This window comes from Trichechus manatus, unplaced genomic scaffold (genome assembly GCF_000243295.1).
Source record: "Trichechus manatus latirostris isolate Lorelei unplaced genomic scaffold, TriManLat1.0 scaffold00050, whole genome shotgun sequence".
NCBI lineage: Eukaryota > Metazoa > Chordata > Mammalia > Sirenia > Trichechidae > Trichechus > Trichechus manatus.
The window spans coordinates 11,201,509-11,222,517 of record NW_004443986.1 but is presented as its reverse complement, the minus strand read 5'-3'; the positions used below and the strand labels follow the sequence as shown (position 1 = coordinate 11,222,517).

General features: G+C 35.6%; 1 protein-coding gene across 4 annotated transcripts in view; it reads right to left on the bottom strand.

Moving 5' to 3' along the window:
* Positions 1–21,009, bottom strand: part of PALS2 (protein associated with LIN7 2, MAGUK p55 family member) — a 56,312-nt gene that overhangs the window by 6,462 nt on the left and 28,841 nt on the right. For all 4 annotated transcript variants that reach the window (XM_023732336.1, XM_023732338.1, XM_023732339.1 and 1 more), the window contains 5 exons: positions 19,582–19,681; positions 19,178–19,246; positions 17,375–17,536; positions 4,537–4,739; positions 3,053–3,181 (listed from right to left, as the gene is read on the bottom strand). In XM_023732336.1, coding sequence (XP_023588104.1) covers positions 3,053–3,181; positions 4,537–4,739; positions 17,375–17,536; positions 19,178–19,246; positions 19,582–19,681 — 663 coding nt within the window. The remainder of the gene's footprint in view (positions 1–3,052; positions 3,182–4,536; positions 4,740–17,374; positions 17,537–19,177; positions 19,247–19,581; positions 19,682–21,009) is intronic.

The following is a 21,009-nucleotide window of genomic DNA, read 5'->3' as shown; positions in this document are numbered from 1 at the left end:
GCACACAGAGAGGAAGTATTCCAGGTGACTTTAAACAGCAATTTGACTGTACATACCTAGTGGGATATACCCTCAGGGAAAAAAAAAGCTATTCACAGTAATAATACCATTGGTGATAGTGTTGATATACTTTTCTCAGACTGTTGTGTGTGTACTCTGGAATAAAGCAAATGAGCACTGGTGTGATATTCTAAGATTCCCAGTATTTTTGAGAACTGGGATATTTATTGTAGGAGAAAGGAGTTATACGTATGAGATAGAAGAGGTTAAGTAAAAACTAATCCTGCATTTGAATGGGAAGTATCAGTATGAATTCATGATACATTTTTCTTCAAACATACAAGCAGAAAAGCATATATCCTGGCTCTGCCTACCTAAAATATCTAGCTAGAAACAATTATCAACCCTATGACAATGTGCACCCCATTCCTATTTTTATGGCCTTAAAATGTCATTTACCCTAAAAGGAACCATGGCATCTTAGAGAAACGGCTGATTCCTGGCCTGGGATAGGAAATATTCAAGATGAGCCTGGAATATGTCATATCAGAGAGTAAGGAAGCTATCCAAGATAATTAGTGCACGAACAAAGGTCTCAAGGGCCAATCTATAAGCTCCTATTGGCCAAAGCTGGGATAACTTGAGTATCAATAAGGATAATAACTGTAACAGAGTAAAACACATCAAATAAATTTAAACCCATGGGTTCATGGTGAAACTAAAAACCAAAGAAAACAAACCTCATTATTCATCTGTCACCTTTGGAGGCTCTTAGGGAACAAACCTGTTATTCTAAAAACTTACCCATAAAGGAAAAGTATCAAACATTTATCCTGCCTTTTCTGCATGAACTGTACCTCAGAGTATTGATGAAAAAAAGTTCTTTTTAGAAGAATTATAGTTTATAAATACAGAAGGAATGACAAACTTTGAATATTACTACTTTGTAATCCCTAAAAAAAAAAAAAATTGATCTAAACAAAGATCAATAAAGCTTGCTAAATTAGGTGAAAAGCTACTGGGGAACATTACAGATCAGGCTAACAACATCTGAGCCCACTCACTATGCTTAATATTACAAAAAGAGAGGGTGCTTGACATTATGTGCCTGATGATGGGATAAAACAAGAAGTGTCACATATGAGTTATTCTTACCAAAAAAAAAAAAAAAAATTGAACTTGTATGTGATCAAGTCTCTAGATCTACCTATCTGTGCCCTAGGAAATGCCAGGGACAGAGACTAAGGACATCTGCTTTCTGCCAAGGTGGAAAATAGGAACCAGATTAACCCTCCCACCTTGACCACCAAAACACAGATACAACACATGAAACCAACAGTTTTTAAGACATTGTGCATCACGCAACGAAGGACAGAGATCCCTGAGAGACAGGAAACAAACAGGGTGAGCCCTTTCTGATTGTCCCAGCTTAATGGCTTGGAGGTGTTCTGGCTGTAGCACAGGGAAGGGGATCCCAGGGGAAGCCTGTCAGTCTCTGAAGTTAACGACATAGCTGACAATCTAGGAAGACCAAGGCAGCTAAAGTTTGCAAGACAGAATACCAGAAAGAGACAGCAACACAGAGAAAGAACTCTGGAGATTTGCAGAGGGCCTTCTTCTAGTATTTAGCAATCAGTGCATGTGTGTAGCTACCCAAGGCCACTCGAGAACCACTAGAGGTAGTCACACTGGGCTAGGAATACTACCTTTTCCCACCAGCCAGAACAGAAAACCTCATGATTCACTTGCCATTTGGTAGAATACCCAAATGGGTCTTGCCTCAGTAGTAGGGAATAACTGGCCTGCACTGGTCTCACCTAACAAATTTTAAAAGACCTGAATGGAGCAAACTATTTCCAAGTAACCTAATTGTATTCCAGGGCAAAGTTCACAGTATACTGCAACCAATAAAAAATTACCAGGAATGCAAAGAAGCAGGAAAACATGACTCATGATAAAGAGAAAAACCCTTCAATCAAAACTGACCCACAACTGACACAAATGTTAGAATCAGTAGACAGTGACATTAGAAAAAAATTAAAAGACTGACACTACTGCTTTCGAGGCTTATTATCAAGTCACAATGTGGGAAGAAGTGAAAGCGGCAGGAGGGAGGGATTACAGAGGGGCATGGGGAAACTTTTGGAGGTGATGGCTATGTTCATTATCTTGATTATGATGGTTTCATGGGTGTGTACCTATGTCAAAACTTGTCAAGCTGTATACTTCAATTATGTACAATGTATTCTATGTTGATTACACCTCAGTGAAGTTGGGTAGAAAACAGATTTAGGAGACATCAAGTAAATACAATTTGCTGATGTTGTTCCCATCCTGATTTGAACAAATCAACTTTAAAAAATTATAAATCTTAGGGAAATGAAAATATAGACGGTATATTTGATGACAGTAGAAAAATTACTCTTATATGTTAATGGTGCTATGGTTAAAAAAAATTCCTTATCCTTTAAAGATAAGTACTAAAGTATTTGTGGATGATATGATATCAAAGATTTGCTTCGAAATAATTCAAGGTGAGGGAGGAAATAAGTAGAGGTCTAATGAATCAAGAATGGAAACAGGTAGAGGTCTAATGAATCAAGAATGGCTACGTGTTATTGAAGCTAGGTGATGGGCACATGGGGGTTCATTTTTTTTCCCTCTTTTGTATATATTTAAAAATTTTCCATAATATGAAAAAAGTGAAAGAAAGAGAAAACATGCAACAGAAACTAAGAATCAAAATACCTAACGATGTGGTGAATATGGTTGTTGATAGTCTTAGGGTCCACTTTCCTCATTAGTAGAATTAATACGCATATTTTAATACTGGTTCATTTCATTTTATATAGGACAAGTAAAGTTTGTTTTAACATAAAGTGAACAATGATTTTCAACTTAAAGCAATACCGTTCCAAATCCTAACTGCATCTATTGAGTAAATTTTTATTCTATAATACCTTATATAATCTGTTTATTTTGTAAGTATGATTCGATAGAGATAAATACGCTCAAAAGTAAAAGGAAAGCTAAAAAAAAAGGAACTGCTCACCGTCAAAAGCTTGGTTGTGATTCCAGCATCCACCACAGCCTTGTGCATGGCACGCAGTGTCTCCAGTTCTGGGGCAGCAATAAATACAACATAGGGCATGAACTCTGATGTCCTCAACACCTTCAGTGCCTGTGTAGAGGATGATTATAAACCAATTTATGCGGTATAAGAATTTGAATCATGTTAACCCTTTAATATAAACCAATGCCTATCTGCTCTCTTCCTTTACAGAGACTAAAAATATATTTTAACACCTGTACCTGCCCCCTCTTTGCCCTTTTGATTTCATACAGTTCTTCCCTAAAATAGTTACTCATTACTTGTTCTGAACCTACTCTCACTATACTTTGATCCTCTTGAACAAAGGAAGGTATAAAACTTAATGATCCAAAAATCAGGAGTGATGTCCACCTGTTCTATGTTTACTGTAGCATTCTGTTAATATTGAAAAGTAGAAATAACATAAATGTCCACTAATTTGGGTACTTTAATGGTTAGATAAATTAATATACATCCATATTATGAAATATTATATAGCAATTACAAAGAACCAAACAGATGTATAGTAACTGACATGAAAAAAATCTTTGACAAATATTGCTTATGAAAAAATTTAAAGAATCTGTAGAGAATTTTTCCATTTATGGAAAAAAGAAACAACAGAAATAGAAAACTCATTACATTATATGTGTGTGTATGTTTAGGGCATAGCAAAGGAGCCCTGGTGGTGCAATGGTTAAGCACTCTGCTGCTAACTGAAAGGTGGGCAGTATGAACCCACCAGATGCTCTGTGGAAGAACAGACGTGGTGAGCTGCTCCGGTAAAGATTATAGCCTAGGAAGCACTATGGGGCAGTTCTCCTCTGTCATTTAGGGTCACCATGAGTCAGAATCTACTAGACAACAACAACAACAATGCAGAGTAAAATAACTAGAAAGGAACATACCTATTACTATTTATTTCTGAGTAGGGAAGTGAGGTTGGGTTGAGTGGCAATGGGTGGGCGAGACAGACAAAGAATGAGATGAAATGAATGTACGTACCTCTTTGTGTGTGTGTGTGTGTGTGTGTGTGTGTGTGTGTGTGTGTGTGTGTGTGAGAGAGAGAGAGAGAGAGAGAGAGAAGCAGGTGGGAGGGGACAACTTCAATTTTTCATTCTTTTATCAAAGCCTTGTTTAACTCTTAAATTTAACATTTCCTAATATATCCATTCATGTATTACTTGAGCAAGTAAATAAATAATAAAATTCTACCACAGACCTAATCACATGGTTTCTGTTGCAACCCAAGCTTCTGTAGACTGATTGGTTACCGATTTATGTAACTAGCTATGGCTGTATAATCAGGTTCTTTATCATGTAATAATATAGGGAAAGACTCACCAGTAATTTTCCCAATCCTGGAAAAAGCAAACAAACAAACTACACAGGAAATAAAAGTAGGGGGGAAGAAAAAAAAAAGCTTTGCAATCACTTCAACTTACTTGTGGATTGACATCCAAAATGCAAGTCCTTCCAGTCTGGACAACTTCAAGAATAGAATCAATCTTGGTTCCATAGAGATTTCCTTCATATTCTCCATGTTCCAAATATTTTCCAGCTTTAATATCTGCTTCCATCTCAGATCGTGACACAAATTTATATGCCTGGCCATCTTTTTCATCTTCCCTTGGTTTCCGTGAAGTAACTACATAAAATAACGTTGAAAATTTGTACAATGAGATTCTAGGGTATAAAATAACATAGGGTAGCTTAAGATTTTTCCATTTAGAGCAGGGGCTGGCAAATTAAAAGCCATGGCCAAATCTGGCCTGCTTCCTATTTGTAAATAAAGTTTTACTGGAACACAACTACACTCATTCGTTTCGTCTATGGTTGCTTTTAAACTACAAAGGCAGAGTAGTTGTGGCAGAGACTGTGCAGCCAACAAAGCCTAGAATATTTACTATGTGGCCCTTGAATAGAAAAAGTTTGCTCACTCCTGATTTAGACGAATGTTTTAAGAGGTACTTGCCAACAGAAAATTTGTAAGAAAAAATGTGCTTTTTAAAGTCAGTTTGAACCTCAAAATACATTTATCTAGAAGCAAGGCCCTAAAATTAAGTTCGTAATTATATTGTATCTTAATAAGTATAGGGAATATTGCAAATGAATATGTTTTCCAACTACCCAGGACTCCCCTTCTTATGGAATCTATTCTATCCTTTTTTCCCCACTTTAACATTTCCTTATGGAGTGCCCAACAAGTGAAGAAAGTTCTCCTATTCTTAATTGCTATTATCAATTTTCTGAAATGTAGTTTTACCCACAAATAATCAATTCTTCATCTGTCCTCAATACCAAGCCTTTCTTTTAGCTTTCTGTTTATTGATATTCCCAAACATTAATTGGTCTCTTTTGCACTTCAGTTGGGGAGCTAGCCACCTCATTGTTATTATGGTCTACCAATTTCCTCTATTCTGACTTGTAATATATTCTGAAAGAATGACAGTGAATACACCAAGTCAAAATTAGAGGTGGGGGATCCTTTTGTCTCATATTTCATAGTTTTATAATACTTTCAAGAGCAATACAACCCCTTTGCAACTGAGTCCATGCTAGGAATGGGACTACTGCCATCTTTCAAACCGTTGCAAAGGTGCAGAGCTAGGTACTCTCCGCCAACTTGTTAACATTAGCTTGGAAGAAAAAGTAATTTTTTTGGTGTATTATTTTCAAGTTTAGCTTTAATCTGAATTTGGCTGGATCAGAGATTAAAAAAAAAAAAAAGTATCCTATTTCTACTAACCAAGTACCTATACATGCAGAATTAAAAAAACAAAACAAAACCCACTGCCATCGAGTCGATTCTGACTCATAGCGGCCCTATACAGGACAGAGTAGAACTGTTCAATAGGGTTTCCAAGGCTGTAATATTTATGGAAGCAGACTGCCAAATCTTTCTCTCGTGGAACAGCTGGTGGGTTCCAACTGCCAACCTTTTGGTTAGCAGTGAGCACTTAAACCATTGCACCACCACGGCTCCTTACATGAAGAATGCAGATGCAGACTATAAGTATTCAAATCATTAAACACATGAAAATAAAATCAGTAAGTAACCAAAATAAAAAATTGACAATATGACTATCTGTAATAAGTATAACACATCAAGAAAACTTTTACAAGGACAAAATCAACTTGAAACTCAAGTTCAATAATATGGGCTGTAATTCATAAATGAGATCATTATATGTAACAGGACTCCCCCGTGCCCCTGTTATTTTCTGATTCGACCTTGAAGGTGGTTTTCTAGGACACCGTGGAGAGTATTTATAAAGAATCTTCAAGATGCTACGACGGCTTTTCATATCCAAAACTATGTGATTGCTAAGATTTCTGGAATTATTCACCAAAAACATGGTAAGATAAAATTTCCAAGGCAATTCTGAAATCTCAAGATAAATATATACTAGGACCTGGTCAATCTCTGTGAACATAATTTTAGAAGAATTTGTTTTTTGGTGAAGCCCTACAGTGAAACCATGTATGAGAATGTGCTGCTTGAAATAAATAGGTATATGTACACGTACTACTCCCATTTCTACTTCCCCCCATGTTTATGGAATTTTAATTTTTGGCTAAATGGTCTTTAGTTTACAAGTCAATTTTAACCATGATCCCATTCTCTACAAAACACTTGAAAAAAGAAAAAATCTATATTGCCACAGATTTGAGCCTTTTCTGTTCCCGAACAGAGAAATGAGAACAAGGTGGCTTGACTACAACTGATTCCTTAGGCTTATACGTTAAGCAACTAAACAATTGATTTCTTAGAATGTAATTTTTGTGACTGATAGACAGAATTCTAAGTTTTAACAGCTCTTCAGATAATGAGGAAACCATCAACAAAGTAACATGTTATTTGTTAACTAAGCTCAAGAGTCAATGTTAAAGAGAAAACATGACTCATAAGGTAGTTTACACCCCTGGAATAACAATGCTTTTCTCTTTTATTTTAGAATCATTTGATAATATATAAAAGCATTTAAATCAATTTTTAAAACTTCAGCATTTATTTCCTTCCCTTATTTACTTCCGCACCCATGTTGTTGTGTGCCGTCAAGTCAATTCTGACTCAAAGCGACCCAGTATGACAAAGTAGAACTGCCCCATAGGGTTTCCCAGGCTGTAATCTTTATGGGAGCAGATTGCCACGTCTTTTTTCCTGTGGTGCCACTGTTTGGGTTCAAACTGCCGACCTTTTGGTTAGCAGCTGACTGCTTAAACCATTGCTCCACCTGGGCTCCTTAACCACCTAATAACATGCAGCACAATATTTCGTTATCAGAAATAAGACAAATTTGTCACACCAAAATCAGTGTTTCTTTTCTCTGTTGATTCTGAGGCTTAAAAAAATGTTAGATGGCTATGTAAGTGTGAACGATTTGAAGAAAAGTAAAACATACCTACACTACATGAGGTGAGAGTTGACGTGACGTATGAGTATACCTAAATCTTTCTATATAAAAACTCAGATACGAATCTTTACTCAAAATAAAAGGTCTGTTCAAAGGTAAAATACTACACCTCACCTAATGTTAATTTTGCACTAGGAAATCAAGAAACTGAAGCATTTATAAATACTTTTTGATCTAATAATTCTATGTATGAGATTTCTGTATACATATTTTATCATAGCTTTATAACACAAATAATCCACCCCCCATAAAAAAGTATACATAAATGGGCAACAGCAGCAATGGTTAAACAAAATTTAGCGCGCACACACACAGACACACACAAAACCCACCGCCATCAAGTTGCTGACTTATGAGTTAAAGCTCATGATACAACGTTCATTCACTCGTTCATTAAATATTTACTGTGTATATACTATGTGCCAGACTATGTTTTAGAAGCTGAGTCTACTGAAGTACAAAAGACAGACAAGCTAGACAAGATCTCTGTTCTCAGGGAACATACTCTTATACATGGAGATAGATGAATAATCAAATAAGAATTTAAAGTAAGTGCTAAAACATAGCCACAAGGTGTTGGGGAGCCTACTTTAGACTGAAAGGTCAGTGAAGGCCTCTGAGAAGATGACACCTTCAATGAAAAGTATAATTCAAGCATGTGAAAATCTAGGGGTGTAGACTGTTCCAGGCAGAGGGAACAACAAGAACAGAAAGGCTTGAATAATGATCTCAGTGAGTTTCAGGAGGAGAAAAAACTGTGTGTTAAGTCAGGAAAAACTATACACATTTTATATGGATAGCGTGATTGTAATTTTGTAACTATAAATTCTTTAATTAGAAATTATTTTGTCTTAGTTATACCTATAAACATAATGTTGAATGGGACTTTTCCTACAATCTCAGAATTTCGCTCAAGTCCTAAGTAGGTACTAGAATGCCAGGGATCTACAGCCTCCTCTTTCAGAGTTTACTAAAAAGTGGCCGATCCAGTCCTCGGACCATTACCTACCTATATCTTATGTGTCTATTCAAGAAGGAGTCAATGAGGCAATGAATTATAGGTGCAGGGGGGAAAGCTTTCTTTTCTTCTCCTGACTTCATGGTAAGATAATGCTCTCTTAAGAATTCTGAAGGCCCATGATGACATGCTGTAGTAGTGGGGAGACTTGTACCTTCATTGTTTGGCAAAGCAAGAACAAGATTCCTGGGAGATGTATGCATATATGCATGTGTGTTTATCCAACAGACAGTCAGGCCTACACTGTTTTGAAGGTATCCTGCACAGAAAGACAGTATGAGGGCTAAAGGAAACAAGCAAAAAGAGATTCTAAAATACAGGATTAAAGCTTGGGGGAGGTGGTAGGGGTCAAGGAGCTAATTGGAAATCATACTGCCCTTGCCAAACATAAATAATATTTGGGCATTTGTGACATAAAGGACTCCAATAGGCAAGATTTTACATGATAGCACTTTGTACCTTTCCCTTTAATCCCCATTTCTTCCTGACCTGACCCTGAGAAACCAGAAGTAGCAGAGGGAGGATGTGGTGGGGGAGTAATAAAACCACACGTCTGTCACTCTGTCGTACTATGGTGGCTTGCATGTTGTTGTGATGCTGGAAGCTATGCCACTGGTATTTCAAATACCAGCAAGGTCACCCATGGTGGACAGGTTTCAGCAGGCCTTCTACACTAAGACACACTAGGAAGAAGGACCTGGTGGTCTACTTCTGAAAAAATTGGCCAGTGAAAACCTTATGAATAGCAGCGGAACACTGTCTGGTATAGTGCTGGAAGATAAGCCCCTCAGATTGGAAGGCACTCAAAATATGACCAGGGAAGAGCTGCCTCCTCAAAGTAAAGTCAACCTTAATGACATGGATGGAGTCAAGCTTTCAGGACCTTCATTTGCTGAGATGGCATGACTCAAAATGAGAAGAAACGGCTGCAAACATCAATTAATAACTGAAACTTGGAATGTGTGAAGTAGGAAATCTAGGAAAATTGGAAGTCATCAAAAAAAATGAAATGGAATGCATAAAGATCGATATCCTAGGCATTAGTGAGCTGAAATGGACCGGTATTGGCCATTTTGAATCGGACAATCATATGGTTTACTACACTGGGAATGACAAATTGAAGAGGAATGGCATCACATTCATCATCAAAAACAATGTGGGTAAATCTGCTGCAAAAGACCTGTTTACAGTGTTGAAAAGCAAGGCTGGTACTTTGAGGACTAAGGTGCACCTGACAAGCCACAGTATTTTAAATTGCCTCATATGCATGCAAAAGCTGGACAATGAATAAAGAATATCGAAGAAGAACTGACACCTTTGAATTATGGTGTTGAAGACTACTGAATATACCATGGACTACCAGAAGAATGAGTAAGTCTGTCATGGGAGAAGTACAGCCAGGGTGCTCCTTGGAAGTGAAGATGGCGAGACTTCGTCTCACATACTTTGGACATGTTATCAGGAGGGACCAGTCCCTGGAGAAGGACATCATCCTTGGTAAAATGGAGAGTCAGTGAAAAAGAAGAACACCCTCAATGAGATGGATCAACACAGAGGCTGCAACAATGGGCTCAAGCGCAGCAAAGATTGTGAGGATGGCGCAGGAATGAGCAGTGTTTCGTTCTGTTGTACATAGGGTTGTTATGAGTCGGAATCACTTCGATGGCATCTAACGACAACATACCCTTCTCTTCACAATACAGTGCTGAGTCATGGGTCAGGAAGGAGTGGAAAAAAGAGAGAAACTTTGAATTGGATGCGATATTAAAGTTTTGAATGGGTCTGGCTTTTTTTTTAATATCTGAAAGTGTGTCTTATTTAACAATATGATACAGTTCTTATAACTGAAAGTGACTAGAAAGTTATTGACTCTTCCAGCAGCTAAAGGAAAAGGAGGAAGAAAGAAGATCTGACAGGAAGTATGAAATCAGTGGTTGGATAAAAATAAAGCTCTTTCCTTTTTATACTCCAAAGAGCTCAGCCATTCAACAACCCAGTTAGGTACATACTTGACAGAAAGAGCTTAGACAAGAGGCCACACCTAACTGCAAGGACACTGGAAAATGAACTTTATCTGTGTGTTCAAAGAATCTGAGAAGCGATTTTGGTGGACAGATAGCTGTTATTCCAACTTTGTGGGAAAATTTTAAATTAATAATTGTTAATGGATATAAGACCACTGGGTGAAAGTTTGTTGAAGAGCGAATATTTCCACTGTTTCAAAGTATCTTTGAACAGATTACTTATTAATTACAAATGTAAGGAAAAACATCTTTTACAGTGGAAAAATCTGGCAGACACCACCTAATAAAATGAACATCATCAGTAATAGGACAAATTGACAAAATGCATCTCCTCATATAATGTTCTGAGAAGTATAAAGCATGATTTATATCTTTCCAGTAAGAATGACTTAAAACTAGTCATGAGGAAACAATTGGATAAACCTAAATAGAGGAAAAAGTTATTAATAATTTATCAGTAATTACATTAAATGTATCAGACTACTCCAATTAAAAAGCTGAGACTAGCAGATGGGTTAAAAAAAAAAAAAAGATCCAACTGTAGGCTGTCTATAAGAGACACACTTTAGATTCAAAGCCACAGATAGGTTGAAAGTAAAAGGATGGAAAAAGATATACCATGCAAATAGTAACCCAAAGAGAGCTGGAGTAGTTATAGTGAACAAAATAGACTTTAAGACAAAAATTGTTACTAGAGATAAAGAAGGATATTTTATAATGATAAAAAGGTCAGTCCATCAGGAAAATATAACAATTATAAACATATATGCAGATAACAACAAAGTCCTAATACGTAAAGCAAAACCTGATAGAATTGAAGGGGGAAATAGACAAGGCAACAATAATAGCTGGAAACTTCAATATCCCACTTTCAATAATGGATAGAACAACTAGGCCATAGATCAACATGGAAACAGAAGACGTGAACAACACTATAAATCAATTAGACCTAGCAGGCATCTATAGAACACTCTACCCAACAACAGCAGAATGTACATTCTTCCCAAGTCCACATGGACCATTTTTCATGACAGACAAATCTGTAAGGCCATATAACAAGTCTCAATAAGTTTAAAAGGACTGAAATCATACAAAACATGTCCTCTGACCACAATGGAATGAAATTAGAAATCAATAACAGACGGAAATTTGGGGAATTCCAATATACATACAATACACCTGTAAATAACCAATGGGTCAAAGCAGAAATCATAATGGAAATTAAAAAAAAAATACTTTTAGGTTAATGAAAACAAAAACAAAACATGAAAGAGAAAAGAAAAAAAGGGATACAGCTAATGTAGTGCTAAGAGGAAAATGTGTAACTGCAAATGCCTATGTTAAAAATAAAGCTCTTAAATCAATAACCTAACCTTTCATATAAAGAACTTGGAAAAAGAAAACAAAACCCAAAGCAGGCAGAAAGAAGGAAATAATAAAGAACAGATATTAAAAAAATAGAGAACAGAAAAACAGTAGAGAAAATGAACTAAACCAAAAGTTCATTCACTAAAAGCTAAAAATAAACAAATCTTTAGCTAGACTGACCAAGGAGAAAAGAGAGAAGATGCAAATTACTAAAATCAGGAATGGAAGAGAAGATATTACTGTGAATCTTGTAGAAATAAAAAGGATTATAAGAGAATACTATGAATAATTAAATGTCAACAAATTAGATAATGTAGATGAAATGAGTAAGTTCTTAGAACGAAACAAACTACTGAAATGGACTAAAAAAGAAATCGAAAATCTGAATAAATTTATAACAAGTAAAAAGACCATTAGTAATCAAAAAGTTCCCCCAAAGAAAAGCCCAGCACCAGATGGCTTCGTGGGTAAATTCTACCAAATATTTAAAGCAGATTTAATACTAATCCTTCACACACTTTTCCAAAAATTAGAAGAGAAAGAAACACTTCCAAACTCATTCTATTAGTTCAGTATTACTCTGATATCAAAACCAGCCAAAGGCATCACAAGAAAAATAAACTACAGACCAATATCCCTTATGAATATAGACACAAAAAATCCTCTATACTAGCAAACTGAATTCAGAAACATGTCAAGAGGATTACACACCACGACCAAATGGGATTTATGTCAGCACTGCAAAGTTGGTTCAATATACAAAAATCAATGCAATTCAACAGTATTAACAAAACAAAGAACAAAAAAACACATGACATTTGAATGGGCACAGAAAAAGCATCTGACAAAATCCAACATCCTTTCATGATAAAAACACTCAACAAACTAGGAATAGGAAGGAATTCCTTCAATTTCATGAAGGGCATCTATGAAAAACCTATGGTTAACATATTTAATAGTGAAGACTAAAAGCCTTCCTCCTAAGATCAGGAAAAAGACAACAATATTGCATTTGCCAATTATATTCCATACTGTACTGGAGATTCTAGATGGGGCAGTTAGGCAAGAAAAAGAAATAAAAGGTATCCAGATTGTAAAGGAAGAAGTAAAACTCTACTTCCAGATGAAGTAGAGTTATCAATTATCAATTATCAATTTTTCAGTAGAAATAATTTCTTTAATATAAATAAGCAAATTACAAATTTTAGGGTTTCTTCAACTAACAAGTATATATCAAATATGGATGACAACAGTACATGTAGTGTGGCTGTTTAAATAAGTTCCATGGAATGAGTACACCTTTCCAATGATATACATGAATAAATAATGTGTGATGACTTTATATGTATCAGTTTGATTTGTCAGGAATTCATAAAAAAATTATTATAAGTAATAAATGATGTCAGCAAAGTTAAAAGATACAAGATTAACATCAAAAAATCATTTGTATTGCTATACACTAGCAATGAACAATACAAAAAAGAAAGAAAAAACAATTCCTTTCAAAATAGCATCAAAAAGAATACGATACTTTAGGAATAAATTTAGCTAAAGATGCACAAGACTTGTACACCGAAACACTGGTGAAAGAAATTAAAGAAGGCCTAAATAAGTGGAAAGATCCATGTACATTCATATATTGGAAGACTTAATATTGTTAAGATGGTAATACTTCTCAAATAGATCCACAGATTCAATGTAATCCTTCTCAAAATCCTAGATGCTTTTCTGCAGAAACTGAAAGCTGATCCTAAAATTTATACAGAAATACAAAGGACCCAGAAAAGTCAAAACAATCTTGAAAAAGAACAAACTTGGAGGACTCACAGTTCCTGATTTCAATGCTTACTACAAAACTACAGTAATCAAAGCAGTGTGATGCTGGCATAAGGACAGACATGTAGATGAATGGAACAGAATTGAGAGTCCATAAATAAATCTTCACATTTACAGTCAATTGATTTTTGACAAGGGTACCAAAACAGTTCAATGGGAGTCAGAGGCAAGAAACTAAAACTTGGGAGGCTTAATTACATATACAGCACATGATAAAATAAAACCCCTCCTTCATCTTGATTAGAGGATAATCTCAGTAAGAGAATATCTGATTATTCTTCTCTGAATAAATTCAACAGCTCCTAGGAAAAGCACCTCATATACAAAGATTTTGGGTTCTCCCAACACAACAGTCAGCTCCTCAACCATTCCCTAGAATAAAGTTTAGCCAGCTGCCAAGTCCTGCCCAGAGCTTCCAGACAGATTTAGCACTTTACTTTTAAGTATGAATATATAACCAAGGATTAGTACATATAAGAAAAAAGTCCCCTGCATAAAAGGGAAATCATCACACACAGATACACCATACACAAACAGAAAAAGGAAGCAGAGATAATTTAGCCTGTAGAAGAAAATATCAAAAAGAATTACACTACTTAAGTATTCTTAAACCAAACCAAAACTAAACCCATTGCTCTCAAGTTGATTCTGACTCATAGAGACCCTATAGGACAGAGCAGAACTGCCCCATAGGGTTTCCAAGGAGTGGCTGGTAGATTCAAACTGCCAACCTTTTGGTTAGCAACCAAGCTCTTAACACTGCACCACCAGGGCTCCACTTAGTATTCTTAGAGATACAGAAAAGATTGTTCCTACCAAGGAAGGAATGAAAGAAGGGGCTGGGCGGGGGTGGGGAGCGGGGAGATGCTTTGCGGAAAAAAACAGAAAATAATCCTAAAATGAAAAAGTATGATTACTGTGATTAAAACATTGATGAGATAGAAGATAAAGAAGTCAAGGTAATCTTTTAAAGAGCAGAATAAAAAGATAAAGGGACTGACAATAAGATAAAAAATTAAGAGACTGAGATGATGAATCAAGGATGTTCACCACCCAGCTAATATAAATTGCAGAAAAAATAAACACAGAAAATAGAGGAAATCATTCAAGAATAAGAAATTCCCCAGAACTGAAGGACACAAATCTCTAGATTGAAGAGCCACCAATCTTCAGCACAATAAATAAAACAAGATGCACACCAAGGCACATCGTTATTACATTTCAGAATATTTTAAAAATCAAATAAAAGAGCCTGAATGTTTCTGAAAGAAAAATCAGGTTATGTATAAAAGAATAAGAATTAGAATTGCATTGGACTTTTCAACAAAAGTGAATTCGAGAATAATATCTTCTGAGTTTTACAATCTAGAATTTCTATTATCGGCTAAACAACCAAGTACAAGGCAGGAAAAAAGACATCTTCAAATAAACATGCAGAAATTATATCCCATATATCCTTTCTTACAAAGTTACAAGAGGATGTGCCCTAGCAAAATAAACCAAGAAAGAGACACAGGAGCCAGGAACAACAGCTTCAATGCAGGAGAGCAACAAGGGAAATACTCCAGTGTTAACAGTTGGGCAGCTTCATAGACAGCATGCAGTGCCTGTGGAAGACACATGTCTCCAAGAAAAAAATCATGACTTACTGAATAAGTGATACAATGAAGTCTTTGGTTTAACACACACAGACACACACAAAACCCTACATAAACATACATATAAAACCAAGGTAAAAAGAGGAAGAAAAAAAGAACTCATTGACTGCTAGGTGGCGGCGGCGGAGGGGGGAGGCTGTTTAAGAAAATAAAATTGAATTAACTGAAAATAGAGCTATTATGTTGGGAGGATGGTCAGGAAGCCAATAGATAAGGCATTAAGTGGATAAAGAAAAAAATGGTAGAACAAAGACATTATTGAGAAATACAGGAGACTACCAAAGAAACAGCTAAAAAAATGAAAATCGGCTGTTTGTGGTAATTGGGCTGGAGGTAGGGTAGGGGAAGACAAAGAATTATTTTTCATTATATATCTTTAAGAAAGACTTGATTAACAAACTGTGCATATGTTAATTTGATAAAAATGAAAGACTTTTTCCTTATTTTGTAACTGCAGCTTTACAATACTTTATCACAGTGAGGTTTTATTTTATTAACTACTTAACTAGGATTTATCTAAATTTAGTTGATTTACGGTGCCTGTAATGGAATCCAGGTCACTGGTGGCACAGTGGTTAAGAGCTATGGCTGCTAACCAAAAGGCTGGCAGTTCAAATCCACCAGCCGCTATGAGTCGGAATTGATTTGACAGCAACGGGTATAATGGAATCCAAAGCCTTACCCTGAGAGATTAGTAGTAGTACATGTGGCAATAGAAAGGTAACTCCTCTAATCCCTAAGAATTTTAGCAATAAAATTACTGAGAATTAAACCTTAAAACACAGTGGACTAAAGCAGAGAAAGTCTAAAATTTGTCTATAAGAAATGGAATGGCCCAGGCTAAGATTCGCCTCAAAACAGCTTTAAGGCATAATATAGCTAAAGAAATATCATGTTAATTAAAAGGGAGCTTGGTCTGCAATAGAAGTACAGAAAAGGGAGAGTTATAGAGGCACCATTAGCTCATTGCCTGCACTGTTCAGGGCAAGTAAGTTCCCACAAGCAGAGGTGCTTGTAAAACCCATTGCCGTCCAGTCGATTCTGACTCATAGTGACCCTATAGGACAGAGTAGAACTGCTCCATAGGGTTTCCAAGGAGTGGCTGGTGGATTTGAACTGCTGACCTTTTGGCTAGCAGCCGAGCCCTTAACCACTGCGCCACCATATATCTCAAAAATAAAAACAAATGTGTCTCAGTCCTTATAAGAATCAGTGATATAATCTAATTCCTTCTTATAATTCCATTCTCAGAAAGCAAACTCCTAGCATCATTATTTGACTTTCCATGTAAATATGCAAATAGCAAAAGAGTGCAAAGATCACAAAATGACTGTCTGGTTCACTAAGTGGTTATACTTCTCCATCAGTATTCTGTTTTATTTTATACATCAATCTTTGTGACCTTACTTAACGCTGCCTGCTCTGGAAGATGAATCACTCTTGATGTGCTATCAAAAAGCAGGTTTATGGCCTTACAGGACTTAAAGCTACATGCCGAACACATACATTCACAAAGACTGCCACACAGAGACTACCCGAGGAGCCAGCCATCTTTCCTCTTCTGTTTATGTTAAAACAGGTGAACAGAATCCGTGGGTGGTACAAAGGGTAAAGCAGAACTTTTCAGAAAGATGTCAGTTACACAAGAAAATACTAAATTGATGCTGATTTTGCCACAACTCTTAAACACAAGCACTTAACCCTAAAATTTCTGAACTGAATAGTTTGGAGAAGCAAATCAGGTAGCAAGCCAGCAGGGGCTACAGTGCTATATCAAGACAGCTACAGAATCACTGAGTTTTTAAATATCTCTCTTTGTTCATTTTCACTGGCATAATAAAAAATTGTTACTATTATTATTAATGGTATTAATAATAGTATTAATAATAAATCCTCCCTTCCCCCATGTACCCATACTCTTTCTTGACAATTAAATAGCAAAGAAAGCACAGAAAACTTACATGGTACTGTAGTTCCAAATCTAGTGGGATTCAACACTATGAACCTGTTTTTCAAGCTTCTTCGGCCCACACCTTGGGCTCCTATCAATACTAATGTCTTTCTCTGGAAGGGGGGCATTTTAGCTACCTCCTCATATATCTGGATTTCATGACGATCAAATTCTAAATATAAAAGAAAATTGGAAAACAGTTATCCTTTACATACATGAAACCCTCTGCTATTCTGTACAGTAATGGCCCAGTTGTCTTGATAGTTAAATATCACCTGAATTGTTACACTTGGTACAGATATGCTTTTACAAATTTGGTGAAGTATAATAAATTATTTTACATCTTCACTTAAACACCTGCTTCCATTCATTTTCCCTTAAAAATCTGTCTAACCAAGCTAGAAAAATCCCTGTGCTTTACCCTTATCAGATACTTAACCACTGAAACCTCTTTATTATCAATTTTTCAGTAGAAATAATTTCTTTAATATAAATAAGCAAATTACAAATTTTAGGGTTTCTTCAACTAACAAGTATATATCAAATATGGATGACAACAGTACATGTAGTGTGGCTGTTTAAATAAGTTCCATGGAATGAGTACACCTTTCCAATGATATACATGAATAAATAATGTGTGATGACTTTATATGTATCAGTTTGATTAATAAAATGCAGTGGAAAAATGACAAATTTTCTATTTTGGAAGAAAGTTTATAATAAGGCCAAAGTAGATTTGGAATATTACATTACATACTACTGCTATACAGCCCTGGTTGCACAGTGGTTAAAGTGCTCAGCTGCTAACCAAAAGGTCGCTGGTTCAAACCCACCTGCCGCTCCGCGGAAGAAAGATGTGGCAGTCTGCTTCTGTAAAGACTTACAGCCTTGGAAACCCTATGGGGCAGTTCCACTCTGTCCTATAGGGTCGTTATGAGTCAGAAGCAACTCAACAGCCGTGGGTTTTGGTTTTTATTATTGCTATAACTCTCAATCTGTAGTAATAACGCTTTTTCCTTAGATTATCTTAATAGCAACTATTTCTTTACACAATTTCTCCATCATAGATTAAACGAATATTAAAAGAAAAAGTCTATTTCCCCTTCTGCATTATTTCCTTTATAGTGTACAATTTAGCTTATCATCAGTATAGAAGTAGCTCTGAAGTCAAGAAAGTACTTTAAATAATGTCAATTCCTTTGATTAAGCTTCCAGAGGCTTCTGAATCAGAGCCTTCTTGATTTACAAGAGCTGCATTTCATTCCTATTGGCCTCTACAACTTGAGAAGAATAAATATGGCAGTTTCCATATTTATATTTCTTAAGACCAAAGGATTTAAGAAAGAATTCCACTAGATCAGACTAAGATTCATTTGGTCCAGTACTATTTTTCCAAAAGCATCATGGACACTGTATGGCAGAATATAATTGTCCTTAATGATAACTCTTTCAGTATCTTTATAAAGGCATTCTGCCCATTATAAACTACACATAAATTACTATTTCAAAGTTTCTGAATGAATCGTTTCAACTATGACATCTCTCCTTCATTAATACAAGCATAAATCTATTTATTTCTTTGTAAACTATACTCATAAAATAAAGCACACTGGCAGTATTACAAGTGTATATATAATACCAGGATTTAATAATTTCTTTATATTATATTGTACTATGTGTTCACATCCCAGCTCCTTGCAATTGGGTACTAATCTGAATTACATTCATTATCAATTAGACATTTAGAGTTTATGCCACACTAACAATATAAAGCTATTTTACTTGAACTTCTTAGAAACTATTTAAAACCTACCTGCATTTCTAGTTGTGAGATACATCATCTTTTTCTTTTTTTTGCTACTTATGGTTCCACAAAAAGGTCCTGAGGATAACAAGATAAATATAACTTAAGCAATATGGCAGAATATGCTAGAATTACCATATGGTATTATACAGGGGTGAGAAAGTTATCTTCCCAATGTTGCATCCTATGAAGCAGAAGGGGGCAGGGGTGAGTTGAGCCCCTTAATTTTGACACTATACCAGCAGGTGGCAGAAAGGGATCAAAAAGTTTACTTCTGAGAGACAAGAATAAAGCAGGAGGGGGAGATTAATTCTAGATATATTTTAAATAAACTCATTTCTTATTCAGATGGAAAAGGCAAAGAAAGGTGGTCACAAACGACTACTTGTTACTTATTGTGTCGAACTCATCACCTGAATTGTCCCAGTCTCTTCTAACAAATGCCTTTCTCTTCTCTTCCAGGAACTGGCTTGGAATGAGACCAGCGCTTCCTCCCTCTTTTACATGGCTAGCCTAGAATCAAATTAATGAATTGTATATCTCAGTGACCAAAACTTGAGACCATATTCTAATAAGTAGGACAAGCAGTAGTCAGTAAAAGAAATCACATTTGCTCTTAAAAACTGACCTTGAGATGTAAACCCCATGGCAATGTCAGTTAAAGTATTTAAATACCTTAGCACCAAGGAATCAATTGGCACCTAAAATTCTTAATATCTGCCATCTGGTAGTGAAATTTTGGGACCAAAATACAAAGGTATATAGGCTCTTTAAATCTGTAAAACTTTTTGTTTATCATACTAAGCTAGACAAAGAATGCAAAGAAGTACAGAAAAGAAATAAATGCTATTCTATAAGATGTGTTAAAACATTTAACCTAGCACTCTTTACTAATATATTTATTATTAACCTTAATCCTACTATGCTGGCATTTCCTGAGGCCAAACCAATGAAAAGGTGACAATACTGTGAAAAGAGAGTGGAGAGCTGAATTCACCATACCAGAAATCTGAATATCCTAAGAGATAGTAAGTTTAAAATAAGTTAAATTTCACTTAATGTCAAAAAACTAACTTTTAAAATAAAATGCAAGAAATGACATCTTTGAATAGTGGCTGGAGAACTGGCAGCTAGTGGCTTAGCCCACAAAGTTAGTGTCTTTATCTTTACAACTAGTATAGAAAATTCTGGTATCATTTTTAGCAATTAAAATAGTGAAAAGTAGAATTAAAGTAATGGACTATGAAAACACAGGAAGTGAGTGAGAGAATGGTGACAGGATTAGAAGAGAAAGCTGACAGGTCATTCATAAAGAAGGGGAGAAAAGAAAGACAGAGAATTGTAAAAATTTAGTAAAGGAAACAGCCATAAAAAGCAGATTTTTAGGGTGAGGGCTCAGTGGAAATCTCTTGAAGTCATGGATTCTGTTTAATTTACCCATTTCTTAGTTCTCTCACCACAGAGTGTGCTTCTACACAACAATGCTTTAATTTAAATTTAAGGACACATTAATAAAATTATTCTTATTCTATTATTCTATGATTCTCTCTCCTTAGAAGTCAATATCATTTATTGAGCTAATGTGAGTTACCAATAGCTCAGTTAAATTTAGAGTTTAGTGGGCCCTGGGTCCTTTCTTCTCATTTCTTGTTATTTAATGAGACTCTCATTGCTATGATAGTTTAAATGATTTCAGACTTTCTGATTTGTCAGTTTCTCCAATGACTGGCTACTTTGGTAGTTAGCTGAGAAAAACAATTATGAAAATACTTATTACTGCTGCTAGAGATTTCTACAAGCTTTATTAGGGGAAAGGAAAAAGAGCATCAACACATAGATCT